General features: G+C 36.6%; 1 protein-coding gene across 3 annotated transcripts in view; it reads left to right on the top strand.

The window, feature by feature from the left end:
* Positions 1-1,633: 1,633 nt before the first annotated feature.
* The window catches only part of LOC124160880 (protein ECT2), a 72,004-nt gene continuing 50,272 nt past the window's right edge, over positions 1,634-23,365 (top strand). Inside the window, exons 1-8 of one of the 3 annotated variants that reach the window (XM_046536988.1) lie at positions 1,634-4,142; positions 4,292-4,417; positions 4,544-4,617; positions 9,010-9,276; positions 11,409-11,618; positions 14,625-14,768; positions 18,843-19,136; positions 21,936-22,070. In XM_046536988.1, coding sequence (XP_046392944.1) covers positions 4,330-4,417; positions 4,544-4,617; positions 9,010-9,276; positions 11,409-11,618; positions 14,625-14,768; positions 18,843-19,136; positions 21,936-22,070 — 1,212 coding nt within the window. In that variant the 5' untranslated portion in view covers positions 1,634-4,142; positions 4,292-4,329. The other 2 variants (XM_046536989.1, XM_046536990.1) reach the window with 2 other exon arrangements.

Below are 23,365 nucleotides of genomic sequence, written 5' to 3'. Positions count from 1 at the left end.
TAACGCTGTACACACCTTGTCACACTTTTTACCCCTTCTCACTATATGCAGTACTCACTAAAACGAACTTCCCATTTAAAAGAATTCACATATAGTCTATTTATAAGAATACATTTGTTTTTACTACTTTTGCCATTTTCAATAATTATTTATAATTTGAAAAATGTGATGAATCTTGTGAGCCACAAAAATGTTCTATATATTCAACCCACAGTTTGCAGGTTGGCCACCCATGGGGTAATGCTTAGTTGGCATCTCTCTTCTGTCACTATGTTCAATCACAAATGCCTTACATACCCTCAGCGATAATGCTTTGGGTGCTGTATTGTCCCTGATTCAGTACCTGCTTATCTGATCTAAACATTTGAATTTCAATCACCAATGGTTTGTGCGTAGGGGAGCATAATTCACAAGCTTCAATGTAACTATCAAAGAAAAGTTGCAGTAAGAAAATCATTTTACCCAACCAGGATTCAAACTCAGATCCCTTGATTTTGAGTCTGGAATTAAATCAGTTATAACCAAGAGCAGATCCAGGATTTTTTTCTGGAGGTGGACAAGGGTCTAACAGGCAAATGATCTTCTCATACTTGAGATTTAAAAAATACAACAATTATACTATGCAAAATATTCTCTTTATTTCAATACAAGTTATAAATTTGAAATTAAATGATTGAGGCTCTGTAATACACAAAAACAAAATGAACATAATGCCATTTTCAATAATTATTTATAATTTCAAAATGTGATGAATCTTGCGGGCCACAAAAATAAAAATATGCCCCCCATACGTATGGCTACGAGGTTATGGGGCATTACCCCCCCCCTAAATCTGCCCGTGGTTACACTATTGGGACATAGTTACCTAAAGTAAACTTCTGAGGGTACTAAACCAAATCAACTGTTTCACTAGTCCACAATATAGGTCAAGCAACTACAACGCATTTACTGAAACACAATCATCCAGAGATGGGGGATGACTATTAATATTTCTGCATTCGATAAAATCCATGCACTGTAGACCTTCTTTATCAGTATAAATGAAGGAAAAGGCCAAATGGGTAATTGAAAGAGACAGATATTCAGATTCCATTCAAAGCCATTGTATAAGAAATCAGTGTCACATTTTCTCCGTTGGCATAGCTAGGGGGGTGCTTTGGGAGAAGACCCAACTCCCTGAGAAGGCTCATGATGATATTGTGGCAGTCACATTGATGTTAAAGTCGCGAGTCCTTAATTTATAAGTTGATAACCATCTCAGTTTACTATAATTCCTCTGAAAATGTGTATCCTCTGGAAATAACATTTCCTTTTCTTACTCAATGTGATCGTTTTTCAGCTCTCAACAATGCCTTTAGGTATTTTTAAAAAATGTCAGCAGAAATAAGGCTTAACTTTAGTTCAAAGAAGGTAAAATGTAAATAATTTCCTGGAACAGGGGTACCCTCCTACCCTCTGGAGGGTGGGTGCAGGACTGGAACTAAGGCAGGGCAAATAGGGCATGTGCCCAGAGCGGCAGATTTCAGGGGGTGGCAAAATTTGAAAAGATTATTAAAAAAAGTTATTTTATTTTCTAGTAAAATAATTTAACAATGATAGTCAATTCATAAATTATAAAACATTAATATTAATAAAAATTCTCAATAGCAAACATACGGTGGTAATTTCAACAACTGCATCTCAAGATAATAGCTTACATATGTATTATACGTATTATAGTGGAGGAGGGAGTGAGGGGGGATTAGAGGAGGGGGTGGCAAACCGATCGTTGACCCCCCTGACGAAACTCCAAGTTGCGGCCCTTGTTGATTGGTCACTTGCCCCCCATTCAAGTTCACCGGCAACTCCCATGCCATTCTCTCCATCTTAGATAACTCGCCACTCAAATAATAGTTGCTTTGAAGTGGGCATAATAATGAATGTTAAGAAAAAAATTAACAAGGTGACAGACAGTCAAGGCTCTACTATTTTTGTATTTCAATCGAATGTAAGTGCATATAAGCATTTAACTCTATTCCAGAATGGTTGATTGCATGGTTTGGGGGGCTTTAATGTGTGCCCTGGCATTTTCGCCTTTCTTGGCCCATTGTGCTGACCCCATCAGACCCTGCCTGCCACTTGAAGACAGCAGACCAGAGAACCATATTTAAGGTATGATTGGTCACTTGTCCCACCTTATGTGGGCCCAACAACATCTAACTTCTTACTGGATCCACTGTGTCAACGTGGCTAGCACCTTATAACTCTATTCTAACCAGACATGGGATGGGGTTTAGATGATGTTACAGAAAATTTTTACTGCTACAAAATTATTCACTAATAGTTAAACAGGAATTATAGTGCAGATTTGCTGAACATCCACCTCCATTTGCAGCCTCTTTTCCCAGGAATCAAATGCATTTCTCTAATAATTATGTTCTATATGCTTCTTTTCAACACCCACCAGCCATTGGCTAGCAGCAACTCCTTTTATGACCAGCTATCTTTAATTTGACAAAACATTTTGGAGTATCATTTAATAAGTACTCTCTTCCATTATGTAAAATTGATGTTCCATTCTAAATCTGAAGTGAGTGTATGGTTACTCTGGTGTATACATAACATTCACCTCAATCCTTCCTTCATCCCCTTTTTTAGGTTAGGCACAACAAAAAAGTTTTCCAAACCCATTCAATGATGGTTACGAAGAAAAAAGAATCTGAAATGCTTATTTGATCAGAGTGCATAAATATCAATCTTCTATAATCAGAGCTAAACTGACAGTAAGAACAAGTCACAGCCAATTTTCTTTCACAATGAAAAAATTGCTCTCCTTTCAATGGTGAAATTGTATCAGCGGCATTTCAAAGAAATTTCTCCGATAATGAGATCTATACCTCACCTTTTACCACAACCTAACCTTGCCACTAATCGGAAAAAAGAATGAATTCTACAACTGCCAGGGTCAGGGAGAAGGCGAAGAGCTCTGCAAGGGCAGGAGGAAAACACATTTTTAGTTTTCAAATTATGGGTCGACTCGTCGGAAGCCAAATCTGAATGGCAGTTGAAGGAAAATAAGACAAGGAATTCCAGATAAAATTAGGATGACAATTAATTACTCCTATTCGTAAATATGAGCATTAAGAAGAAGAATTGTTCTATTAGTCACTTTGCTTAGATACGGTTATGCAATCTGGGGTAAAGCCAATTCCATAGGTATATTTACACCACGTAGAGCGACCCGAGGTGATATCTAAAAATGATTCTTCACACGTGCATCACGCATATACGAGAAATCTTCAAGAAGACTGTAATAAACGTTGATGACAATCTCATACTCATTGGGCATCACAATTTCCATCGCTCCTAAGTCTGTATGATTGATACTCGGCAAAAACATGCTACAGACATAATACAAGATGGTAAAATAGGATAATATGAAGACATATCTTGAATATGGGTGGATGATAGTCCACAAATCCTAACAGCTGATACATTGTGCTACGTGCCTCCACATCAGAAAGATTCACCGAGGAGTGACTCATCGTATTGCTCAAGTGCTATTCCGCGTATTGACATAACATTTCCGCTATCAGCGTAAACACGCACATACGCCTTTAAAGACGGTGATTCGAAAGCAAATTTGAACAGGCATTACCACACACGTACCTCAGTGTCGGAAAGCTCTTAACTCCTTTAATTCCCTCATACGAGGGTATCGCGTGTTTTATCACTTTAACCACTTTATTTTGTTAGCTTCCAAACCCGAAATAGTTTGACTGTGACCACATGAACAGGAATATATTGGATACCATCTAGTTCACTTGAGAAATTACTGATTGATAAAGAAGGGAAAGCGAATTCGTGTGGTCGACCTTGCGTATCATCTTCACGGTTTCCACTTTGAGCAAGGGCACTACGATGCAGAGCGAGTGTTAGAAAGTTTTTCTATGTTCCTCGATCATCATGACCACTTCAGTATTAAAATGTAAACACTGAGTGCCGACAATAAATATTCTCGTTTTTTACTTTTCCAGCGCCATATTAGTAGCTTTCAATTTTTTTAACGTTGAAAATCTCGCGCCATGTTAACCCAGGCAGGTAAAAATATTTAATTTCCATTGGCTAGAAAGTTTGGTCACGTGCCGCAACTGCCAATCCAGGTATTCGTATTATTTCAAAATTGAAATGCGAGTCTGGGATTTCTAACGCAGTTCATTTTCAAACTGATTGATACTTTTTCTATGTCGTAAACTTGTTTTGTCCCAAACAATGATCTTCATATTCGTCTTGGGAATTTGAATGACTGAAGTAGTGAGTTTGGGATCGAGTGGTTAAAAACTGCATAAGATGGAGATGCCGCTGGGGCTGGAAATCCCCAAATCCACTAAGTCCAGTTTATACACTGGATTAAGTGAAAGTTTTGCCCCCTCGACAGGTCAGTTTGCGAATATTAATTGTGTACATTATGACGGAGGAAAGATGAAGTTTAGTAGATACGTTTTTTCGGCATAGTAAGTTGCAATCGTTGGATTTAAATTCTTAATGTACCACTCACTCCTAGGTTGTTCCCGTGATCGACGAATTTGCATCGTGGGAAAATTGGGGAATAGTAGTGATCTTATTGAAGCAGCGAAGGTAAAAATTAGCCTTATGAATTCATTTTCCCTTAAAAAGCAAGAGGTTGGCCTCACGGTCAATTGGCATATGTATCATATTTGTGAAACGACGGTATCCGTGTCGTGGCTATTCTAGGGACCTGGGGAACTGTAGTTTAATATTTACATGTTGCTTTTAGTGCATTTATGTATATATATATATATATTCTGGTTATAACATGGGACTAAGTTTCTCCGTAAAACATTGAAATTAAACCATGATCTAACAGCCGACCACGACAGTACGTCTACATAATAAGTAATGCTTTTATAATGAAGGTGGATCAGTCCTATAATACTGCCTTCTCTTCTGCTTTTCCTTCACTTAGGAGTAGATGTAGAGCGCATTTTATCAAATTTTCTCGGTAAGCTATTTACAGATTAGGTATCTTAATGAAAATAATTGTACTATTGTATATTATGGTATAAGAAATTTTCCATTGATGCTTGTAACTTTGCGTATAAGACATATTCAGTCTTTGTCGTGTTCCATTAAGGTTATTTTTAACGCGATTCAGTATAATTTGTTGCCACGAAACTCGAATATTTGTCCATAGCAGGCGTCAATAAAAATTACCCTTATGGAGGCACCTTGAATTACTATTTCTGTAGGTGCCAATTCCCTAAAAGTCTTCATTGAAATTTACTTTGAACCTAACCTCAGCTGAGTCCCCTAAGTGCTCTTAAAAGTTTTAATTTGCATAGAAACCTCTGTAATTGTGGTTATTTAGTTTTTAAGTTCTTGGGCTCGTTCGCCAAGAAGAGTTAATGGGGATATGTTTGACTCATAAACTTCCTCTTAAGGGCTCAGAGTATCTGAGAGTGGACATATTCATGTCTGATGTTGGTAATATAATGGTCTGTAGAGATGAGCTTAAGGGGATAGAAATAAATTCAGTTTTATCACAAAAATAATAAGTCGAACAGCCTTAATATCCTTAGCAGTAGTATCAATAAAGAAAGCTAGTGGACTAGTTTTTGCTGGTGGATGTAAATAGTAGAAAGTTAAATGTGATATAAACTGTGTATTTTTCATGTTGAAGAGCTCTGAAAAGTATTCAATTTATTATAATAAATTTTTTGTATTCCACGTTTAAACTTTATTCATGGAAACAGTGGTAATAGGCTTTGTAATTTGTGACATCTGGAATGGGGAAGAAGGGACCACCATGTCTAATTTTCACAAGAAAAAACATGAAACAATACAGTACCCTGTTTCCACTTTGAATATGGTTAGATTTGTCTTTTTTTGAGGCAATAGTGAAGAAATTTCCCAAGTAGAAAATATTGTGCTCTTGATGAAAGTGATTGTTATCATCATGAAGCATTAAGTTGGGAAAATGATGGCAAAACACATATTGACGAATGGAGATTTCTGTATTGAGAACATGGATGTTAATTTCAAGGCATTTGGTTTAAAACCACAAACATACTAATGTAAAATTTTATCGTGTACTTGAATTTTTGCTTTAGTGTGGGTGTGTTTTACTGCTTACTCAAAATTGCTCCAAGTTTGGCTGTCCCTTGAAATTTTTTTGATGATATGCATATTTAAAAATAAATTGTTTAGATTTTGTTTAACCCATCTGCTGGTGCCCTTTAGAGAAAATTTTTTCCATTATACAACTAGCACAAGAATATTTTAAACTGGTCTAAACAGAACTCTTTTTTGGAGTGGAGTAACCCTGGTATTCTTGTCCCTCCGATTTGGGACCGAAGTCAATTAAGTTAAGCTATCACCACAGCCATTGGAATCAGTCCGTTAACCTTTTCTCAGTGTGAGTCCACGGTCACCTTATTGCACTAGCAGTGTATTTTAAAATGCATATTCATATTAAGTCCATTAATAGTTCAAAATAGCTTATTCTCTTAAAAAAAACAAAAGAATTCATTTCAAAGTATAAAAAAATGGAGTAAGCAACAAATTTTATCTTTGCGAAAACCATCTACAATATAAGGACTTCACAATGGATTCCTGGCGTAAGGGTAATGATCATAGATAAATGGAAGGGTCTAGCCCAATTTCCAAGGGGGTAGCACCAAGGCCTCGCTAAGCTGGGTCTCAGGTAGGGCCTGAATACCTCTGACCATTGTTATCCCAGTGGTCACTTCCCTTCCCCTGTGGTAGCCGTAGCCATTGTCCATTAGTTTGCATTGAGAAATCCACACCAATTAGAGGCGACATTCGATCTTTTGCGTATGAAAATGTTCTTTGGCTACTACCAACGTTTGGTGCAAAATGATTAAAATCACTAGGAATAAATCTTGCTAAAGCCTCTGTCCCTTCTTTCCATGCCTAATTTCATGTATAAGATTTCCAAAAATAAGGTGTAAGGATTAAAATTTTTCTACTCAGGCTCACTATACTTAAGAAATAACCTTTAAAAAATAATCATCCATGTTTGAATTTTCCACCTTTTCTGTTAATTCTGTGCTCCAAGCTCTTTTGCTGGAGGGGCATGAAAGTTTATTGAACAATTAAAATTGCATGGAATATTATTAACTTCTGCATTGCCTGAAACAACTTATAAGGGATTCTTTCTTCTATAGTTTTTCGCTTTGTTTTTTAAGAATGAGGTGCAATTTTCCACAAATGTGATTTTTAACCATTGTAATGCTTTTGCTTCCCAGTAGGAAAATGCCATGAGCTGATATATCTTCTTTGTGGAAAGGTATTAGTTTGAATCTAAATTTTTGAATAAAAAATAAAGATAATAATATAGTTATCTATTAATGGTACAAGAATTAATAAAAAAACATGCTGGCATTCCTAAAATAGGCATCACAGAAATTTTACTGTCAAAGTGTAGTATTTTATTTTTATACCCTTTCCAATACTTGCTAGTACCTCTCATAGTATGTGCTGATAAGAGGGTCAAATCGAGTGAGGTTTCAATGTTACTGGTGCATCAATGTAATGGTTCAAGTGGTGTTTAAGTGTAGCCCAATTGATATATATTTTGGAAGGGGAGAGATAAAGGTGGTGAAAGGGATGTCAAGAGATTATGCAGAGAGGGATATGCCATTTTTTTGAGAGATGTAGGGGCTAAGGAGGGAAAAGAAGATAGATGGTGGTTGGAATAACCAAAGGAGGTGATATGGAATGTGTTTGTTTTTCAGGGCTTACTTACTTACATGAAATAGGAAACGTGGCAAGTTTTTTTTTGTCGAAAATGCGCATCATTATGGCAATATGGACAAATCAATATAGCTAGTTATTTTTGTGGAAAATTGCACATCATTATGGGAATATGGACAAATTCCACTCCATCTTGGTAGAATCCCTGGATTTTTAAGGTTTTTGCTATGTGCAGCTCCACGTAATATTTTTTCCTCCTAATACATACAAGGAATCTATCTCAGGCTGCTATCAGGGCTAATATCAACTTTTCCGTCACGTCTACTTTGTGACCAATGCACTATCCTTGGTGTTTGTGAAATTGATGGTTTATCATTTTCATGATTATTATTCTATTGTGTTTAAAAATATTGGAATTTTATGTTTTAGCCTGTACTGTTTTTTTTTATCAACTGTTTATGTTATTGGTACAAGAGGGCGGAGAAAATAATTGAGTCATATTGATGCATATCATTAATTTTTTATGCATTAGTTTTAGTGCTTGGACTAATGTTTGCTTAATAACCAGATGTATATAACTAAAGTTGTAATGGAGCTGATAATTCTAACCTAATCCATAGTGCATTTATTAGTGAATATAAGTAGAGCCTCAAAGTTTGGGATGACTAGTTTATTTTGACAATGATGAAATCTACTTTATAATGATTAGAAAATATGACTGCACCCGAGTACAAAATAATAGTATTTATTCGTGAGGGGGTTTAACCAATTAAAAAAATTAAATTGAAAGAAATCACTAGAAAATTATAATTTCAAATCATTTAGGGATTTCATTGTACAATCAATGGTTCAAAAGCGAGTCACTATCGTTATAACACAAACAAACCGCGAGAAAAACTTGTGGAATTTTTATGTGTGTGTGCTTCAGTGATTCACTTTTGAACCATTAGCATTATGTGCTACATGCATCATTTTTCCACATCACACAATCACATTAGAATTCACCTTCAATCGGAGGTTATTATTTTTCAATTTTATAATAAGATATGTATAGCATAAAATAATACCTTAATATTAAATTATGTCAACCATAGTTATTTTTCATTTCATCTAATTTAAAATGCTAAAACTTATGAAGCCATAAATTGTTTACTTGGTTTTGATTTTTAGTGTCTTATCCTGCTAACACATATTGATTACCGTCTTACTGATGAACTATTTATGGTAAAATTTTATATATTAGTGTGTGCTGGATATGATTTCTGTGTCATAAAATATTTACTTAATTTTCAGTCATTTGGCGTTCCAGTTGTGTTTTCTGAGACTGGACTAGAATACTTGAAGGATGATGCCTTTGAAACATTTTACATTTTGGAAGAATTTAATGGACCAGTTTATGAAAAGATTCACCGGGGAACTCAAAAGATTTTGGGACCAACAGCCTTAAAGGAGTATGCAATGAAACGTGAAGGCCTGCTAGATAACACCCGTCCATTGTATTGTCAATCTATGTGTGGACTTGTGATCTGCTTCACTGGTTTTCGGAGAAAAGAGGACTTAGTGAGTAATAAGTTTATTTAATTTTCACTGTTCCTGCTGCAAGTACTTTGTAACCTGACAGATTTAGATTGTAGACTCAGTAAAATTCCAGGAATTTATGGAGAGTGAAATTTTTGTATTAAATTACTTAAACAGTTGATATTCATGAGCTCTTACACTTAACAGGTGGATACTTTATGGTTATTTTGGAATGTTGCTTCTTAGTGAAACTTCGTTAACTTCTAGTGTTTCACTCAAACATTAGCATTCTTCGTAAATAGTTAGGGGGTAGTTTCAAGCCTCTTGTGCCCTTTGCTTACTTGCACAGGGCCTTTATTTGGCAAATGTTTATGGCCCTTCAGGGGATGGGACTTGGCTACTTTGTCACATCAGCATCAACTCAGGTCTCCTGGAAAATTTTTGATTCTGGGGAGAAAATTTTTTGAAACAGAAGTGTACAATAGAATTGGGTGGTGGAAATATGCAATGAGGCTGTGGCACGACGTAATGATGAGCCTCAGCTCAGCTGGAGCCCATCAGGTAGCTATTACTGTCAATAGATGTACATCCTACCATTCGCAGTTGATTTTTTATGTTTGTTTGAATGAAGACCATCGAATCATGGGTAATGGTATGGGCATAAAATTCAAAACTAGGAATTTTCATACTATTAGGGGGTTACATGGAAGATGGGTCTTTCTAGTCTCAATCTCGCCCAATAAAGTCGATTTATTATTATTACTATTGAAAATTATGAAAGAAGTGATACCTCCCTAGATCTCTCAAGCTAGACTTGTATTGGATAGATGTTTAAGTTTTATCCTTATCACTCAATCAGAGGGAAAGTGAATATATGGAGAACAAAACCGTTTTCCAAGAGTAGAATATTCAGCTAAGTGTGACATTGTGCATTAAATTTGAGGTAGCACTCACGATTGGATTTCTTATGCTAACACATTTATCTCAGCATTTTCCTAGAAAATTATTTTGAGATTTAAAGACTGTGTGCTTCAGTATTAATTTCCTTTGTAAAATCAATGGCAATCCATTGTCATAATTATGCTCATGTAGATTTTTAAATGATACTTCTTATTATAGTTTAATTTCTACTTTTCATTTTGTGACAGCTGTAGCTTGAACTAAAAATCTTAAGCTCTTAGCTTTGTAGAATCGCTACTGCTCTGTTTTTTTACGACTTGCTATGGTGGGTGCTCAACTATGTAGTGTTTTGGAACTAGCCCAAGAAGCTGCTGTTCCCTCCGATTGAGGGCAAAAAATTTCAATCGGGGCCCTTGGAGATTCACCTAGCTCACTCAGTACTCTCAATGACCCAAATGACTTATAGAAAACTGGCATCTGTGTACCTTCACATGTTCTGTGAGACTATAAACTCCAATAAGAATTGCTGCCTGGGCGAAGACTGTGCAGGTGCAGCTTACCTTACTTACCCCCAATGCATGCCACTACAGTGTGGATGAGGTGGGAAAGGATGTTTGAGTAATTGTATAGTGAAGAGGGGAAGGAATAAATGTTAGAGGTGGCCTCAGAGGGATGGGTTATTTGAGAAAAACTGATTTAAAAATAGTCATGAAGAAAGGGCATTGAATTTCATCTGGTCACTTAACAAGGTAAAAATGAGAGGAAAATTAAATTTTTTCAAGCTCTCCAAAACATCCAATATTAAACCATAATCTAGGGAATTTTAAAATTTATGTTATACATCTGTTTTGATAAGGAGGTTAGGAAATTGTGACTTGGATTTTTTTAATTAAGTAAATATTATTATTATTATATTCTTATACACAAAACGTTAAATTTTCTGCTGGTGTGGTTGACATGCATACTGTCCCGCTCATAATTTTAGTGAACATGCCTCCAGTCTTCTCTTGATGCTACCCTTTATAGGGGAAATCGTAAAATTTTAATTCAAGTTAGATTTTTTGAAGTTGAACAATTACGTTAATGCATTAGGTTCATGGCTAGAAAATCATTGTTCTGGAATGGTAGCCTGAACCTCATAAAGGTACTTAAGGTATGTTAGTATACATATGTTCTTGATGATTGAGTTATGCAACCTCCGTTGATGTCTGTGAATGTTTTGAAAAGTTCTGTGAGATATGTAGTTAAAAATACTTGTTGATATCTCATTTCAGTCAAAATTAATATCCTTAATTCACCACATGGGTGGTAGTATACGAAAGGATCTTGGCTCTAAAGTGACCCACTTGATAGCCAATTGTTGTGGAGGAGACAAGTACCAGTATGCACTTACATTTCGGGTCCCAATAATGTCTGAAGCATGGGTCCACCACTGCTGGGAGCGGCGGATTGAACCTGGACTTCTAGCTGACCATGATGATATGGTATGACACTTCAGCATGTATCTTTGTTTATCTAATGAAATCTCAGGGATGGAATTTTAAATTGACTGTAGATACTTGAATATCATTCTTGATTTTGCAGTCCTACAGAAATATACACCATATTTGTCTGAATATAGTCCCCAGTTTTTTCCGAAAATGCTCATGTTAAAAGTTAAGGGGAGACTATATTCCTATGCATTTTTTTTTTATTTTTCTCAAAACTGAAGCATCAAAATTAGGGGGGGACTATATTCAGAGTGGGACTATATTCGGAGAAATACGGTATTTAATGGAGTCCGTGGAAACATGGACAAGATGTTAGAGGCCTGTGATCTGTACACATGAGTTGAAATATGTATTTTAATGCAGTTGCATAGGGTTAATTTTAACGAGGTGGTGTAGGTTACTTTATCAATTTCTTCAGGATGAATTGTAGAAATGTAGGTGTCTTAATTTTTCATTCCTTTTTTAAATCACATAAGTTTTTACATTGAATTATATTTTAACTTGTATCTTTTATTATAATGTGGTCAAATTTTGTGTGGAATATGCAAAAATTTAGAGCATGTACATGAAACTTAATCCCTTATTTGGGCTCACAACCCCCACATTTTTGATATTTGATTTTAATGTGATGTTGTTAATCCCTGCAGAATGGCACGCCAGTCTCAAGTGGGGATTTCAGTGGAAAATAAAAAAGTGATTTGGTTTTTGCTTATGTAATGGTAAATGTCTGTCATTAATAAGTTTTTACCTTTTCTGGAAAATAGGATAAATTGATGTTGCTGAAAGCAAAAAGGATTCTTTCCTGTTGGCAAATACATTTTTTTTAATGAAATTTTCCTCTGTGAAAAATCATAACTTTTCCTTGACTCTGAAATGGCTCCAAAGAATCTAATTTGGAGCCTCGTACCATGTTAAAAATAAAAAGGATTATGCACACCCCTAGTACAGCAGACTCCCAATTATCCGGCTGCGATATATCCGTGTTGCAGATTATCTGTGCATGATTTTCACTCTTGCTCAATATTTTCTGCGATCTTTATAAAAACATAAAATCAGACGGCATTAATGCTAGGATACATGGGGCTTATTATTTCTGTTAGAATCCCCTTCGTAAAACGGAAGCGATCACATGCTAGTTGCATTCACGGGAGCATTATATTCCCGTTTTCCAAGCCTCCTAGTGCGTGACCCTGCTCCGTGATCACAGATACATGTCTCGCAGCAGTTACAACCCGGGAAACTTGTGCGAGATGCGACTACGTGGCATGGTGCCTGACAGTGTAATCTGACGTACAGCAGTGGTTTTGAAGCATTCGTGCAAACCACTTTACTGTATCCGTGATCACACAGCCATGGAAGTGTGGTTTTCGAAACCAGGCCTTACATGGAGCATTATTAATGCAAGTACAACCATGTTATCGCTGCTAAAAAGATCCCGAATTGGCGAAGAAAGCTCTCAATGAGTCCAGGAAGCACTCTAAAATAGCAGAATAACTGCATAAATAATAATATATCGTTTGTCTTATATAAATTATTAACATTACAAGACATTCAAGTGAAAGTTTGGATTATCCGTGTTTTCTGATTATTCGTGCCGTCTCTCCCCATCATTAGCCTGGATAATCAGCAGTGTACTGTATATTAATCCTAAGATTTGTATACTGCAGCTTTCCATTTCCCCGTACCCAAGGTTGTTATTTTACCTCCCTGAGGCTTTTCTCCATAGTCTTCTTGATCTGTCCTAGGTACTTGTATCTTGGTCTTCTAGGGAATTTTGCATCAAATTTTTGCTTAAATTATGTTTCCCGTATAACTGCTGTGTTTCATTATTTGGCCTATGGCCTTTGATCCATTATCGTAGTATTTGAGTTCTTCTACGAACTGTTTTCACCTATTGTTGATGTCTCTATCATCCATCAAGAGATTTCCTGAGGAATCTCTAATGTTTATACATCTTGGTTTTCTGTCTTAAAATTGTCTCTTGACGAGGCTGTATGTTGTTTCTGTTCCCCTTCATCATGTTTTTGTGAGTGTTTTTGCAGTAGCTCTTTGGCCTTTTTTGACTACTGGATGACTTTATTCCTGAAACTCATGTGGAGTCTTTCTGCATTTTCATTTCTTGCATCCTTGCACTTCCTTCCCTATGTTTGTGATTCGTCTGTTTTCTCATTTTATTCCTCTCACCTTCTTGTATCTCAGGTGTCTTTCCATCGCCACTAGGTTGTGGTCAATGTTTACATCTGTTCCCGGATAAGTCTGGTAATGCTTCACCTGCTTCTTGTACCTTTGTCTTACCAGAATTTTGTCAATCTGGTCATTCGGTCTCAGTACATCCTATTTATTGGTCAGAAATGTCAAAGGACATCAATGAAGTAATCTCACATGCATTTATGGCCAATGAAAGTGCTTTCCTTTGCTGGACAAGCTGTTCATTCCTTTATTTAACGAAAGCTGAGTTTGTTGAAAATATAATCCTTACTAAAACCAGGAAATGAAAATGTTTACATAATATAAAAGGATTATAGATAAAACGAAGCCTCAAATAAGTGCCACGCAAAGGGCAGTATGTTTTTGAAATTGCTGTAGTAAATGTAGAACCACAATTTCAAGGGTTTCCCTACTTACATATTGAGATAGGTTAGGGATTAAGGCTTCAGTAAATGAAATCTATGGATTCATGATTTTACCCATCACTATTTGAGTATATTTAATATTCAGATTAAGAAATTTTAGAGATGACTTTTTTTCAGTTCTATCAGCAAATATCACTTGTGACAATAGTTCAGGTTTCACCATAATCTACTGTTACAATTTATAAATGAAATTTCTCTTGCTTTGAACCTCCTTTGACTGCTCAGTGTTTTTGCATACTGTTAGGCATGATTACTGTTCTCCAGCAATTTCAACCAGGCTAGTTCATAGTGAAATGCTTTTCTTGTGGCTAGTTAATGTCAATCATGGTGAAATTTTGTTCAGGTGAATATTTGTACTTTGTTTTAGATGAGCCTACGCTTGAAGACTTTCCATGGGGCTCGTGTCTGTTTCCTTGGTTTTGCTGAGGATGAGAAACGCCATATGGAGGAGGTGCTCGTCCAGAATGGCGGTACTCCTACTGATGTTGAAGACACTACCTGTTCTCATGTGGTAAGCTGAAATCATGTTACTCCATCTTTGGTTTGCTTGCATGAAAGATGAATCCATCAAAAGCACTCTTGTCTGGTCTTATTTTCTTGAGTTTCTTAGTTTCCTTTGTGCTGTTAAGATGGATCAATGGACTCCATTATCGGTCTACATGTATGTTACCCACTCATCAACCTCGACATAAAATTTATTTCTACTGGGCCCCAAATTTGCCTTTTTATTATTTATTGGTCAATTTTTTCAAATTCTGGTTTAGGAAAGTAGAAGGTTTAAGACTGAAATTTGCTTCAACGTATGATGATATTTTTATCTTTTCTGAGTGCAAGTTTCAAAGTTGGTGGATTGATATTGTGAAGTATTTTGTTTAACTTAACAACTTTGATGTAAAATTCAACGTTTTTTCCTGTATAAAATACTGGTTACATATTTACTTTTACCCTGAGCAAGCGATCCTAATAGAATTGCTTTTTATTTTTCTGTTATTGAATTTTTTTATCAACACTGTTGATAAATGATTGATATTTACTTTGCATCCAAAAAGGGTAATCAATGGTGGTGGGGGTGAGTTTGGTTCAAAGTGGCTTGTAAAGTGTGGGAGGTCAATTTTGGGTTTGGGAGGGAGGAGCTTGAGAAAATTTATTTGATCACTATGTTTAATATCATCCTCTGTTATTTATTCTATGAAGAATATTTTATATAGGGAAATGTACTAATGTATTTCTCAGCTGAATTTCTGAATTCGTTTTACTAATGGGTTATCCAAAAAATTCTCATTAAAATGTCCAGTATATAATGCAATCACTCAATGTACTTTTTCCTTGCAGTTCTACCAACCATTTCCACTAGTTATACTACTTCCACAGATCTTACTCTTAGGATGTTACTAATTTTCTTGCACTAACAGTAATTTGGCACCTGACGCTTATTTATACCTAACTGTGATATGTCCAATTTTTATTAACTGGGCATGTAATCAGGGTTATTACTACCAATAAAGAAACTTTGACTGTAGTTTCATGTGAATTTTGTGGTGGCATATATTTTTAACAAGTTCTGAAGTTGGTAAACCTATTTTTACTAAAACTATTGCTGGCACTTTAAATTTGGCTTATGAGTGAGTATTAGTGGGTTTAGTAATTATTTTAACGGGGACTTACGTAGATTTATGGTTTTTCTGGGAATATTCCGCGTCAGGTTATTAAAATGGCCGACGTTTCTTCTCCTATGCCGGAGACCTCATCAGGGCAAATGACCTGAATTGATATTCCCAAAAAAGCCATAAATCTACAAACATGGACCGCGAAACCTTTAGTAAGTGGCTCCCAGCCTAATTTGTTTAACATCTGGGTTACGTTATCTGTACGCCCATAGCAGTTTTTGACGAATCGTGCAGCCTTCCTTTGTATTTTATTCAGTTCGCCGATTAAGTCTTTCTGCACTGGTTCCCATACGGATGCTGCATATTCAAGGTGCGGTCGGACGAGTGGGAGACGAATCCTAATTTCTTCAAGGCAACGCCGCAAATATTCCTGATATGTGTTCCCCACGAGAGGTTTGAGGTTATCCTAACTCCTAGGTACTTCACTTTGTCTGTTGCCTTTACGTTAATACCATCCACAGCATGAACATGGTTATAGTTGGATGAACTCTGCAAAAAATGCATCGACATGCATTTGCTCAGATTAAGTTTGAGTCCCCACTCTTGGCTCCACAAATAAATGTTGTTTAACTAATCCTTAACTAATCTTAAATAAAAAGAATGACCCAAATTGTTTTTTTCCAATCGAATGGAATGAAGTATATACATATTAACATATTGAAATTGAAAATATATACAGTGGAACCTGTTTAGTACGTTTCTTAAGGGACGGCAAAAAATGAACGTACTAACCAGGAAAACGTGCTAACGAGGAAAGTAAAAAATAGCAGTCGGGGTAATTGCAATCTGTGGAAAAGTCGTCACAATTACAATTACTATCGGTAGTTCTCGTAGGATCGCCTTCCTGAACTCTTTTCACCTTTAAAATAAAGAAAATGGGCGCTACATTGAAAAACAATACCATGTGAATAAAAAATCACAATGTTTCATAGATTTCACGAAGACAATTACATGAAAACGGCGTCTTTCTCCCGTGATTTATCCTATATGTATTTATAGAAAGAGGACAAGTATAGCTAAGTCATTTCTTTTTTGTCACTGCATACTCGGAGAATATAAAAACAACCCTGAGTATGTCAACAGGTTATTTTTAAACATCATAAAAATTGGACAAAATTATATTAACCTTAAATTACGGCAACAGCCGTACACATTCGCGCTTCTGGAATAAAGCCATATCGATTGTTATAGCGATCGATATATCGAATAATAACACGCAAGATTATTAGATTACGAGGTAATTACAAGAATATTTTATATTATACAGTCGAAATTTACTTTCAAAATTTGTCTAATGTCGTCTGCTTTCGTGCCGAGATCAAGTATTTTTAAGCTAAGCTTCGCGTGGAGATCCAGAGAATCGTCTGCTCCCGCAACAGTAGTCAAATACGCACGTACTACGTAGCATTGACGTCGTGCAGTACTGCTTTAGATAAAGTGGGAATTGGATAAGACTCATTTCTTCATCATGATAAATCGTGCAATAGCAACCCACTCGTGAAATTTGTGCGCAGTGGGCACTGCAGAGGCAATAGAAGGTGAGGAGCTCGGGGTGGGGAAAATTGCGGCTTCTCATTGGCTGCAGTTTTGCATTGTCAGACATTCCTGATAAATGGCCATATTTTATTATTCATCGCATCATAACAATTGAGAAATGCATTTGGATAAATCACGGTCGAAGAAAGATATGTAGAATGAATGCAAGAATTTTTATGGCTAGTAATAATAAATTAAATCATGAATTCGGAGCTTTACGACCCTTAAGAAGATACTGGAGAACGGATTGCGGGTTGCGTCACGGCTAGCAATTGAGCGTACTAACCAGGAAAGCGCAATTTTTTCAAACGTACTAACCAAATACTTTTACCTGTATTTTGTTCCGATGGTACCGGGACCGAGAGAAATCATCGTACTAAGGAGGAAAACGTACTAAGGAGGAACGTACTAACCAAGTTCCACTGTATTTTGAATAATCTCACATGAGATTAGAGATAGGCAGTCAAGCCTTATATCACGATATCTCACTGAGCCAAAATCACCTCTTGTAATCAATGGACATCCCCTTACGCCTCAGGTGTCATTTTGTCAGTACAGCACTAAAAAAGTCAAATTTCAAGAAATTATATAAAATGGTAGACACCACCATGGATTAGATTTCTTCATTCTGTATGTCAATTTCATGAATTCTTTTGGAAAACCTTTACTTTCAACTAGTGAACCTGGTTCAACCTGGTTTTCCCACCATTTATTTCAAAACTTTTATTTCAAACTTTTTGCCATCAGTTCCCATCCCCGTTCCAACCTCGAGAATTTGTGGAACTAAGAACTACACTGATCCATTGGTAGAATAAAATTAGGCCAATTAATGTAATTTCATTCTGAAAACTTGATGAATATCTGTGCTAATTACATTCTTGTTTCGAAACTTGCAAGTTCTACCTCAACGACACCCAAGTTGAAAATTTCAAGTTCAAAAAGCTCTATTACTAATTGAAATGTAAATCTCCTTGTTAGGTTTGAATCTATAAATTTGGGAAGCTCATGTGTTGGAAAATGAATGACCTTTTATGTACATGTGCAACTGTGGAAGACATTATCAACTTCAGAAAGCTATGTGTATCTTGAGGAGTATCAGGTCCTCTGGGAGTGACCTATTCCTACTTACTTTTTATCATTTTTGTGGTGATATTTTCCCAATATAGCGAGATTTTTTGAGTTAAGATGTTATTTTACTGCTGCATGTCTGCTGCCCTAGGACCTGGTCCTCCTCATTTTTTACCTGCTAACTGGTTTTCACTGAAACAAGTCCCTTTGAATGGCTTTGAGAGCACCTGCAAGTTGACTGGGAGCCTTTTGGTCCAAGCATTTGGTTGATGCCTTAACATGCTTCCTGAGGCATCGTGGGAATTGTCTTCCAGGTTGTGGATGGTGGAGACACTTACAGCCTCCTGAAGGCCAACCTGTTCAACCCTCAAGCCTGCATCTTCTCCTCTCCTTCACCTGCCCAACCTCCCCCATCCGTGTTCCTGACCCCTGCCCGTCCTTCAGTGTGTCGCCAGTCCACTCCAGGGCCGACCAGCCACTGTGGCAGTGTGCCATGCTCTCCTTCCACCCAGCGACAGTCCCTCTCAGCCCACCACCACCCCCAGACACCCACAGCCTACCACCACCGTCTCAGGATGGAGGGAAGCAGTAGTCGGCTGCACACTCCGGTATTGGTCTTGTATTTGCTCCAGTGTGCTTAAATCTGTAAAATGCTTGAAGAATTCATTTCAGTCTAGTGCACCTTATTATCCATTAGTGCGTAGCTTTGGGTGTGGCTTATTTTGAAACTTTTCTCGAATTCTTGATTTCAACCTCTTAATATGTGCTGTGGGTAGTAGAATCAATATTTTTAAAAATCAGGTCGATTTTTTCACATACTTATTAATTTTGTTCAAAAACAATGACAATTAATTTTCTCAAATCAAGCAATCAAAGTAATTTCAATATTAAAGGTTTAAAAGTCACAGCATTTTTTTGGACCAAAATTCAGTTTTTACATCCCAGGAACCATTTTCATGGAGTAAAATATTTTACCATCCAACACGCCTGTATGCTCCCCCCTAAATGCTTTACCAGGTGCTCTGGAGCTGCATTCATGGTCAGCTGATTAGTTTGTGCTATTGCTCTATGTCACCTTCAAGACCTTGGCAAGGGCCAAAGAAGCAATTTCATGTTGGAAACTATGGCTGGATGTCTTTTATTTGCAAAACATTGGACATCCCTGCAGCTCTAATAATGAATATCGTGCATGCTTAAGTCAAACACTTATAAATATTCAATGCTCAACATGATGTAATTTTGAATGGGAAATCACAAAGAATCATGATCTTGGGGGATGAAAGGCTATGAAGTGTTCAGGACCAATCAGCTGAATGTGAGTGCAGCTCACCGGACCTACATGTTAAACAATTGACCTGATTTTTAGCATATTAATTCTTCTCCCCATAACAAATTTTACGAGGTTGACATCAGGAATCTGACAAAATTTTGCCGCACACTGGATCTGTAATATTTTACGAATCAATTGCTATTGTAGTTGACCTGGGGCTCAAAATCTTGTTTAGAAATTCTTCATAAAAACATGCTACTTGCAATGCAGTGCTCATAAATGTTACTTATTGTCTCTCATCCACTTATCATGAGTGAAATTAACCTCTTAATAAACATCTTTAAGGGTGCATTGTTTATTAGTGGATGGAGCATTGAGTTAAAAGTTCCCAGGTTCAAGTCTGGGTGAAATGGGTACTTTCTAATACTCAAAGCATAGCCTCAATATAACATCCACTAATACATACTGGTATTATGCCAAGTAAGTAGTTAGTACTGGTTGCATGGCATGGTTGAGTCCTACTAAAACCTTATATAATTTATCTAACAAAATATGTGTATGTGCTTGTTTAATCTAATGAGATTCTATGTAAAAACATAAGCCCAAAGTGTCACCAAATGGGACTAATGCCTTAATTTTTTGAATGCTCTATGTTTGTATGCTGAGATGATAACCTGTATTTGCACGCCATTCTTGTATGTGGATCGTATATGATTAAGCTGATTCATGCAATTATTTGTTTAGCCAAATGGCAAACACAGGGGTTATAGCACCAGGAGGGGCAGCAAGGGGGCTGGATGGAAGAGTCAATTCTTCCTTTGATTTCGGGAAAAGCAACAGGAAGTTGGAAATTCAGAGTTTTTATTATTAGGAGCCACTTAAACACAGGATCATCAATATCAGCATCTTTGGAGCGGTAGAATGTTTTTATGAGCTCTTCACATGCTCACCCGGTTTTTTTGCCTGCTTGATTTAGTGCTGAGTGGAATGTTTTACTTTTTTGTGACATCGGTCTTATTCATTGTATCATCTTTGTCCATGAAAATTTCAAATTTTTTATTTAAACTCAACAGTTTTTTCTTCCTTATCATCTTTCATAGTGACCAATGTCATAAGGCCATCCATAGGATTGTGCACTAAGCACTAACTAAAGTAACTAAGCACAAGATACAGAAGAAATCTGCCAGAGACTGATAAACAAGGGAAGGGTCAAGAGCATAGTTGAGGAGGGGTGGCTAGTGAGAGGGGGTGGGTGTTGCCCGGCACATTACAGAGATAGGTTTTGCCCCTTCCATGGCAGGGGTGGGAGATCGCGTGTTCTTTTAGTCTGGGACAAGGGGTTCTGGTGTAAATAGTAGATTTCTCCTCAAGCATTTGTGGGAAAAAATAATAGGATACTGTTAGAGTTTTGTGTCTTAAAATGAATAATACATTGCCACAGTGTTGCTTAGAAACGGTTGGAAATATTAAATATGCTGTCTTAATAAGTCTAGCTGAGAGACTAACTTCATTATTAGTGGCACTCCTTTCGGTATGCCTTTATTAAAAGTAGGATCTTTTACTTGGCCGTCACCTTTGGGGACTTTCACTTGCTGAAACAATGCATATTATTCAGTGTAGTATAAATTTTAGGGGACTTTATGAAGGTTACATAAATCAGTTTTCATTATATATCTGCTTGGAAATTCTAGTAATGCATATGACAATTTCTTTTTTTAAGCTGCATGTTTTCAATGCTTCTCCTGAATGCATCTCATTTTTAATTACCCAAATTTTCCATCATTGTCAGCACTGATTTTGATTCATCGTTTTGAGTTTTATTAGCTTTTTTGCCATTGATCTCAAAAATGCTGACTGGTAATGCAGTTGTCCGGTTTGCACCATTGCATCTGACGACGCCAATTGGGTATAATGCACTTTTTATCAAGATTGCTTGTGAAAAATACAAATTTTAAGTTCAAGACCCTCTCATTCAGCAAGTGAAAATAAAATTGTGGAGCAACTTTTGCGTGCTCCCTTACCTTTTCATTAATTTGCATAATTATTAGGGGTAATAGTTTCCACTTCAAGTCTAGAGTGAGATAGCCGAGATTGTTGGGTTTTGTGTTGGAATTTTATTTCTATTTCTGACCTGCAGGTTGTGGACGAGCTTAGTACATCTATAATGCCTGAAAGTTTGCCTGCCAAAGCACACATTGTAAGGGCAGAGTGGTTTTGGGCATCTGTTCAGAATGAGGGATGTGCACAAGAGCGAGACTACCTGTTTGAAGAAGTAAGTATATTTGTATAAGTGTAGTAAGTCTATAAGTACTCTGTTTTTCTTTTCCAATCCTTAGTGAATATTTAACTTTTATTTTATAAATGCCTTATGGTGCATTTTTTAACCTCTAAAAATCTTAATCTTATTTAATAAGTTACTGAATTTATTTGAAGCTCATTATAATTATCTTTGGATATGGAGCTTATTAGATACAGTAAAACTTTGATTTTACGCAGTTGGAGGGACCGAAATATGGGCACTGTGTAAAATCAAAGTGTGTAAAATCAAGAGTTGGTATTGAGGAGAAGTATAGTTTTCAGGATAACTATTGCTCATTATTTTTAGAACCCCTTTTAGAAATTTTTAGAACACTTTTGTATAGTTCTGATTTGAGCCAGAACCGGATCCAGAAAAAGTCTCATTATGTGTGGCTTTATGGTAAAAGAGCATGAATTCCTTTTCAGTCGTATCAGATATATGTTTCCTGGATTAAATTATACTCATTTGGAGGCAAGAAAATGAAGCCTAATAATCTTATTTACTCACAAGCAACACCACAGATGACGTGTTACCTTGAGAAAAACAACGTTGCATTCCTGAACAATGTTTCCCATGGTTGAATAACATGGTAGAATTGCTAGAATTTCTGGCGCTAAGATTACATCTGTTACCCAGGAGAAATGTCGCAATGGTGATACTAAATGCTCGCAGAGAAGCTAATTTTCGAAAATATTCTCATTAAAAGCAGTTTTCAGGAAATCCATTTAACCACCTGCAGACAAACAAAGATTGGAGATTGAAGAAATGAGATATCTGAGGATAGTCATCCAAATTAACCCCAGTAACAGAGAGCAAAATTGTGCTAATACATCACAAAGGCTTTACACCCTGTGGGCCTGGGTTCAAGTCCTGGCAGTAGCAGAAACTTATCAGAGATGGCCCTATCCCTACTTGAGAGTAATGTGGAGGGCACTTCCAGTGCACCACTCTGTCCAGCAGATGAGACGTTAAGCCCTCGTCCCTTTAAGGCCTATCATTACAACCTGGCTAATGCCAATATAGGGTTCCTATCCCCCCAGCCCTTACTTCATGGCTCTAATGACCCCAGCTATCAGTTACCTCCTTCCAAATAGCATACCAAAGATAATACGTAGCACATAGGACCCGGGATATTAGGAAAATCAGATTTTTCCGGTGTTTAGATCACTTTTTTAAAGTGAGCTATTTAAATAACCGCGCAACTACCGTCATGCCGCCAGTGATGAATAAAAAAATTATTAATAGTCCGGAACAATCTTCCTTCTTTA

Source organism: Ischnura elegans, chromosome 6, assembly GCF_921293095.1.
Source record: "Ischnura elegans chromosome 6, ioIscEleg1.1, whole genome shotgun sequence".
NCBI lineage: Eukaryota > Metazoa > Arthropoda > Insecta > Odonata > Coenagrionidae > Ischnura > Ischnura elegans.
This window is presented reverse-complemented; position numbering and strand designations above follow the sequence as displayed.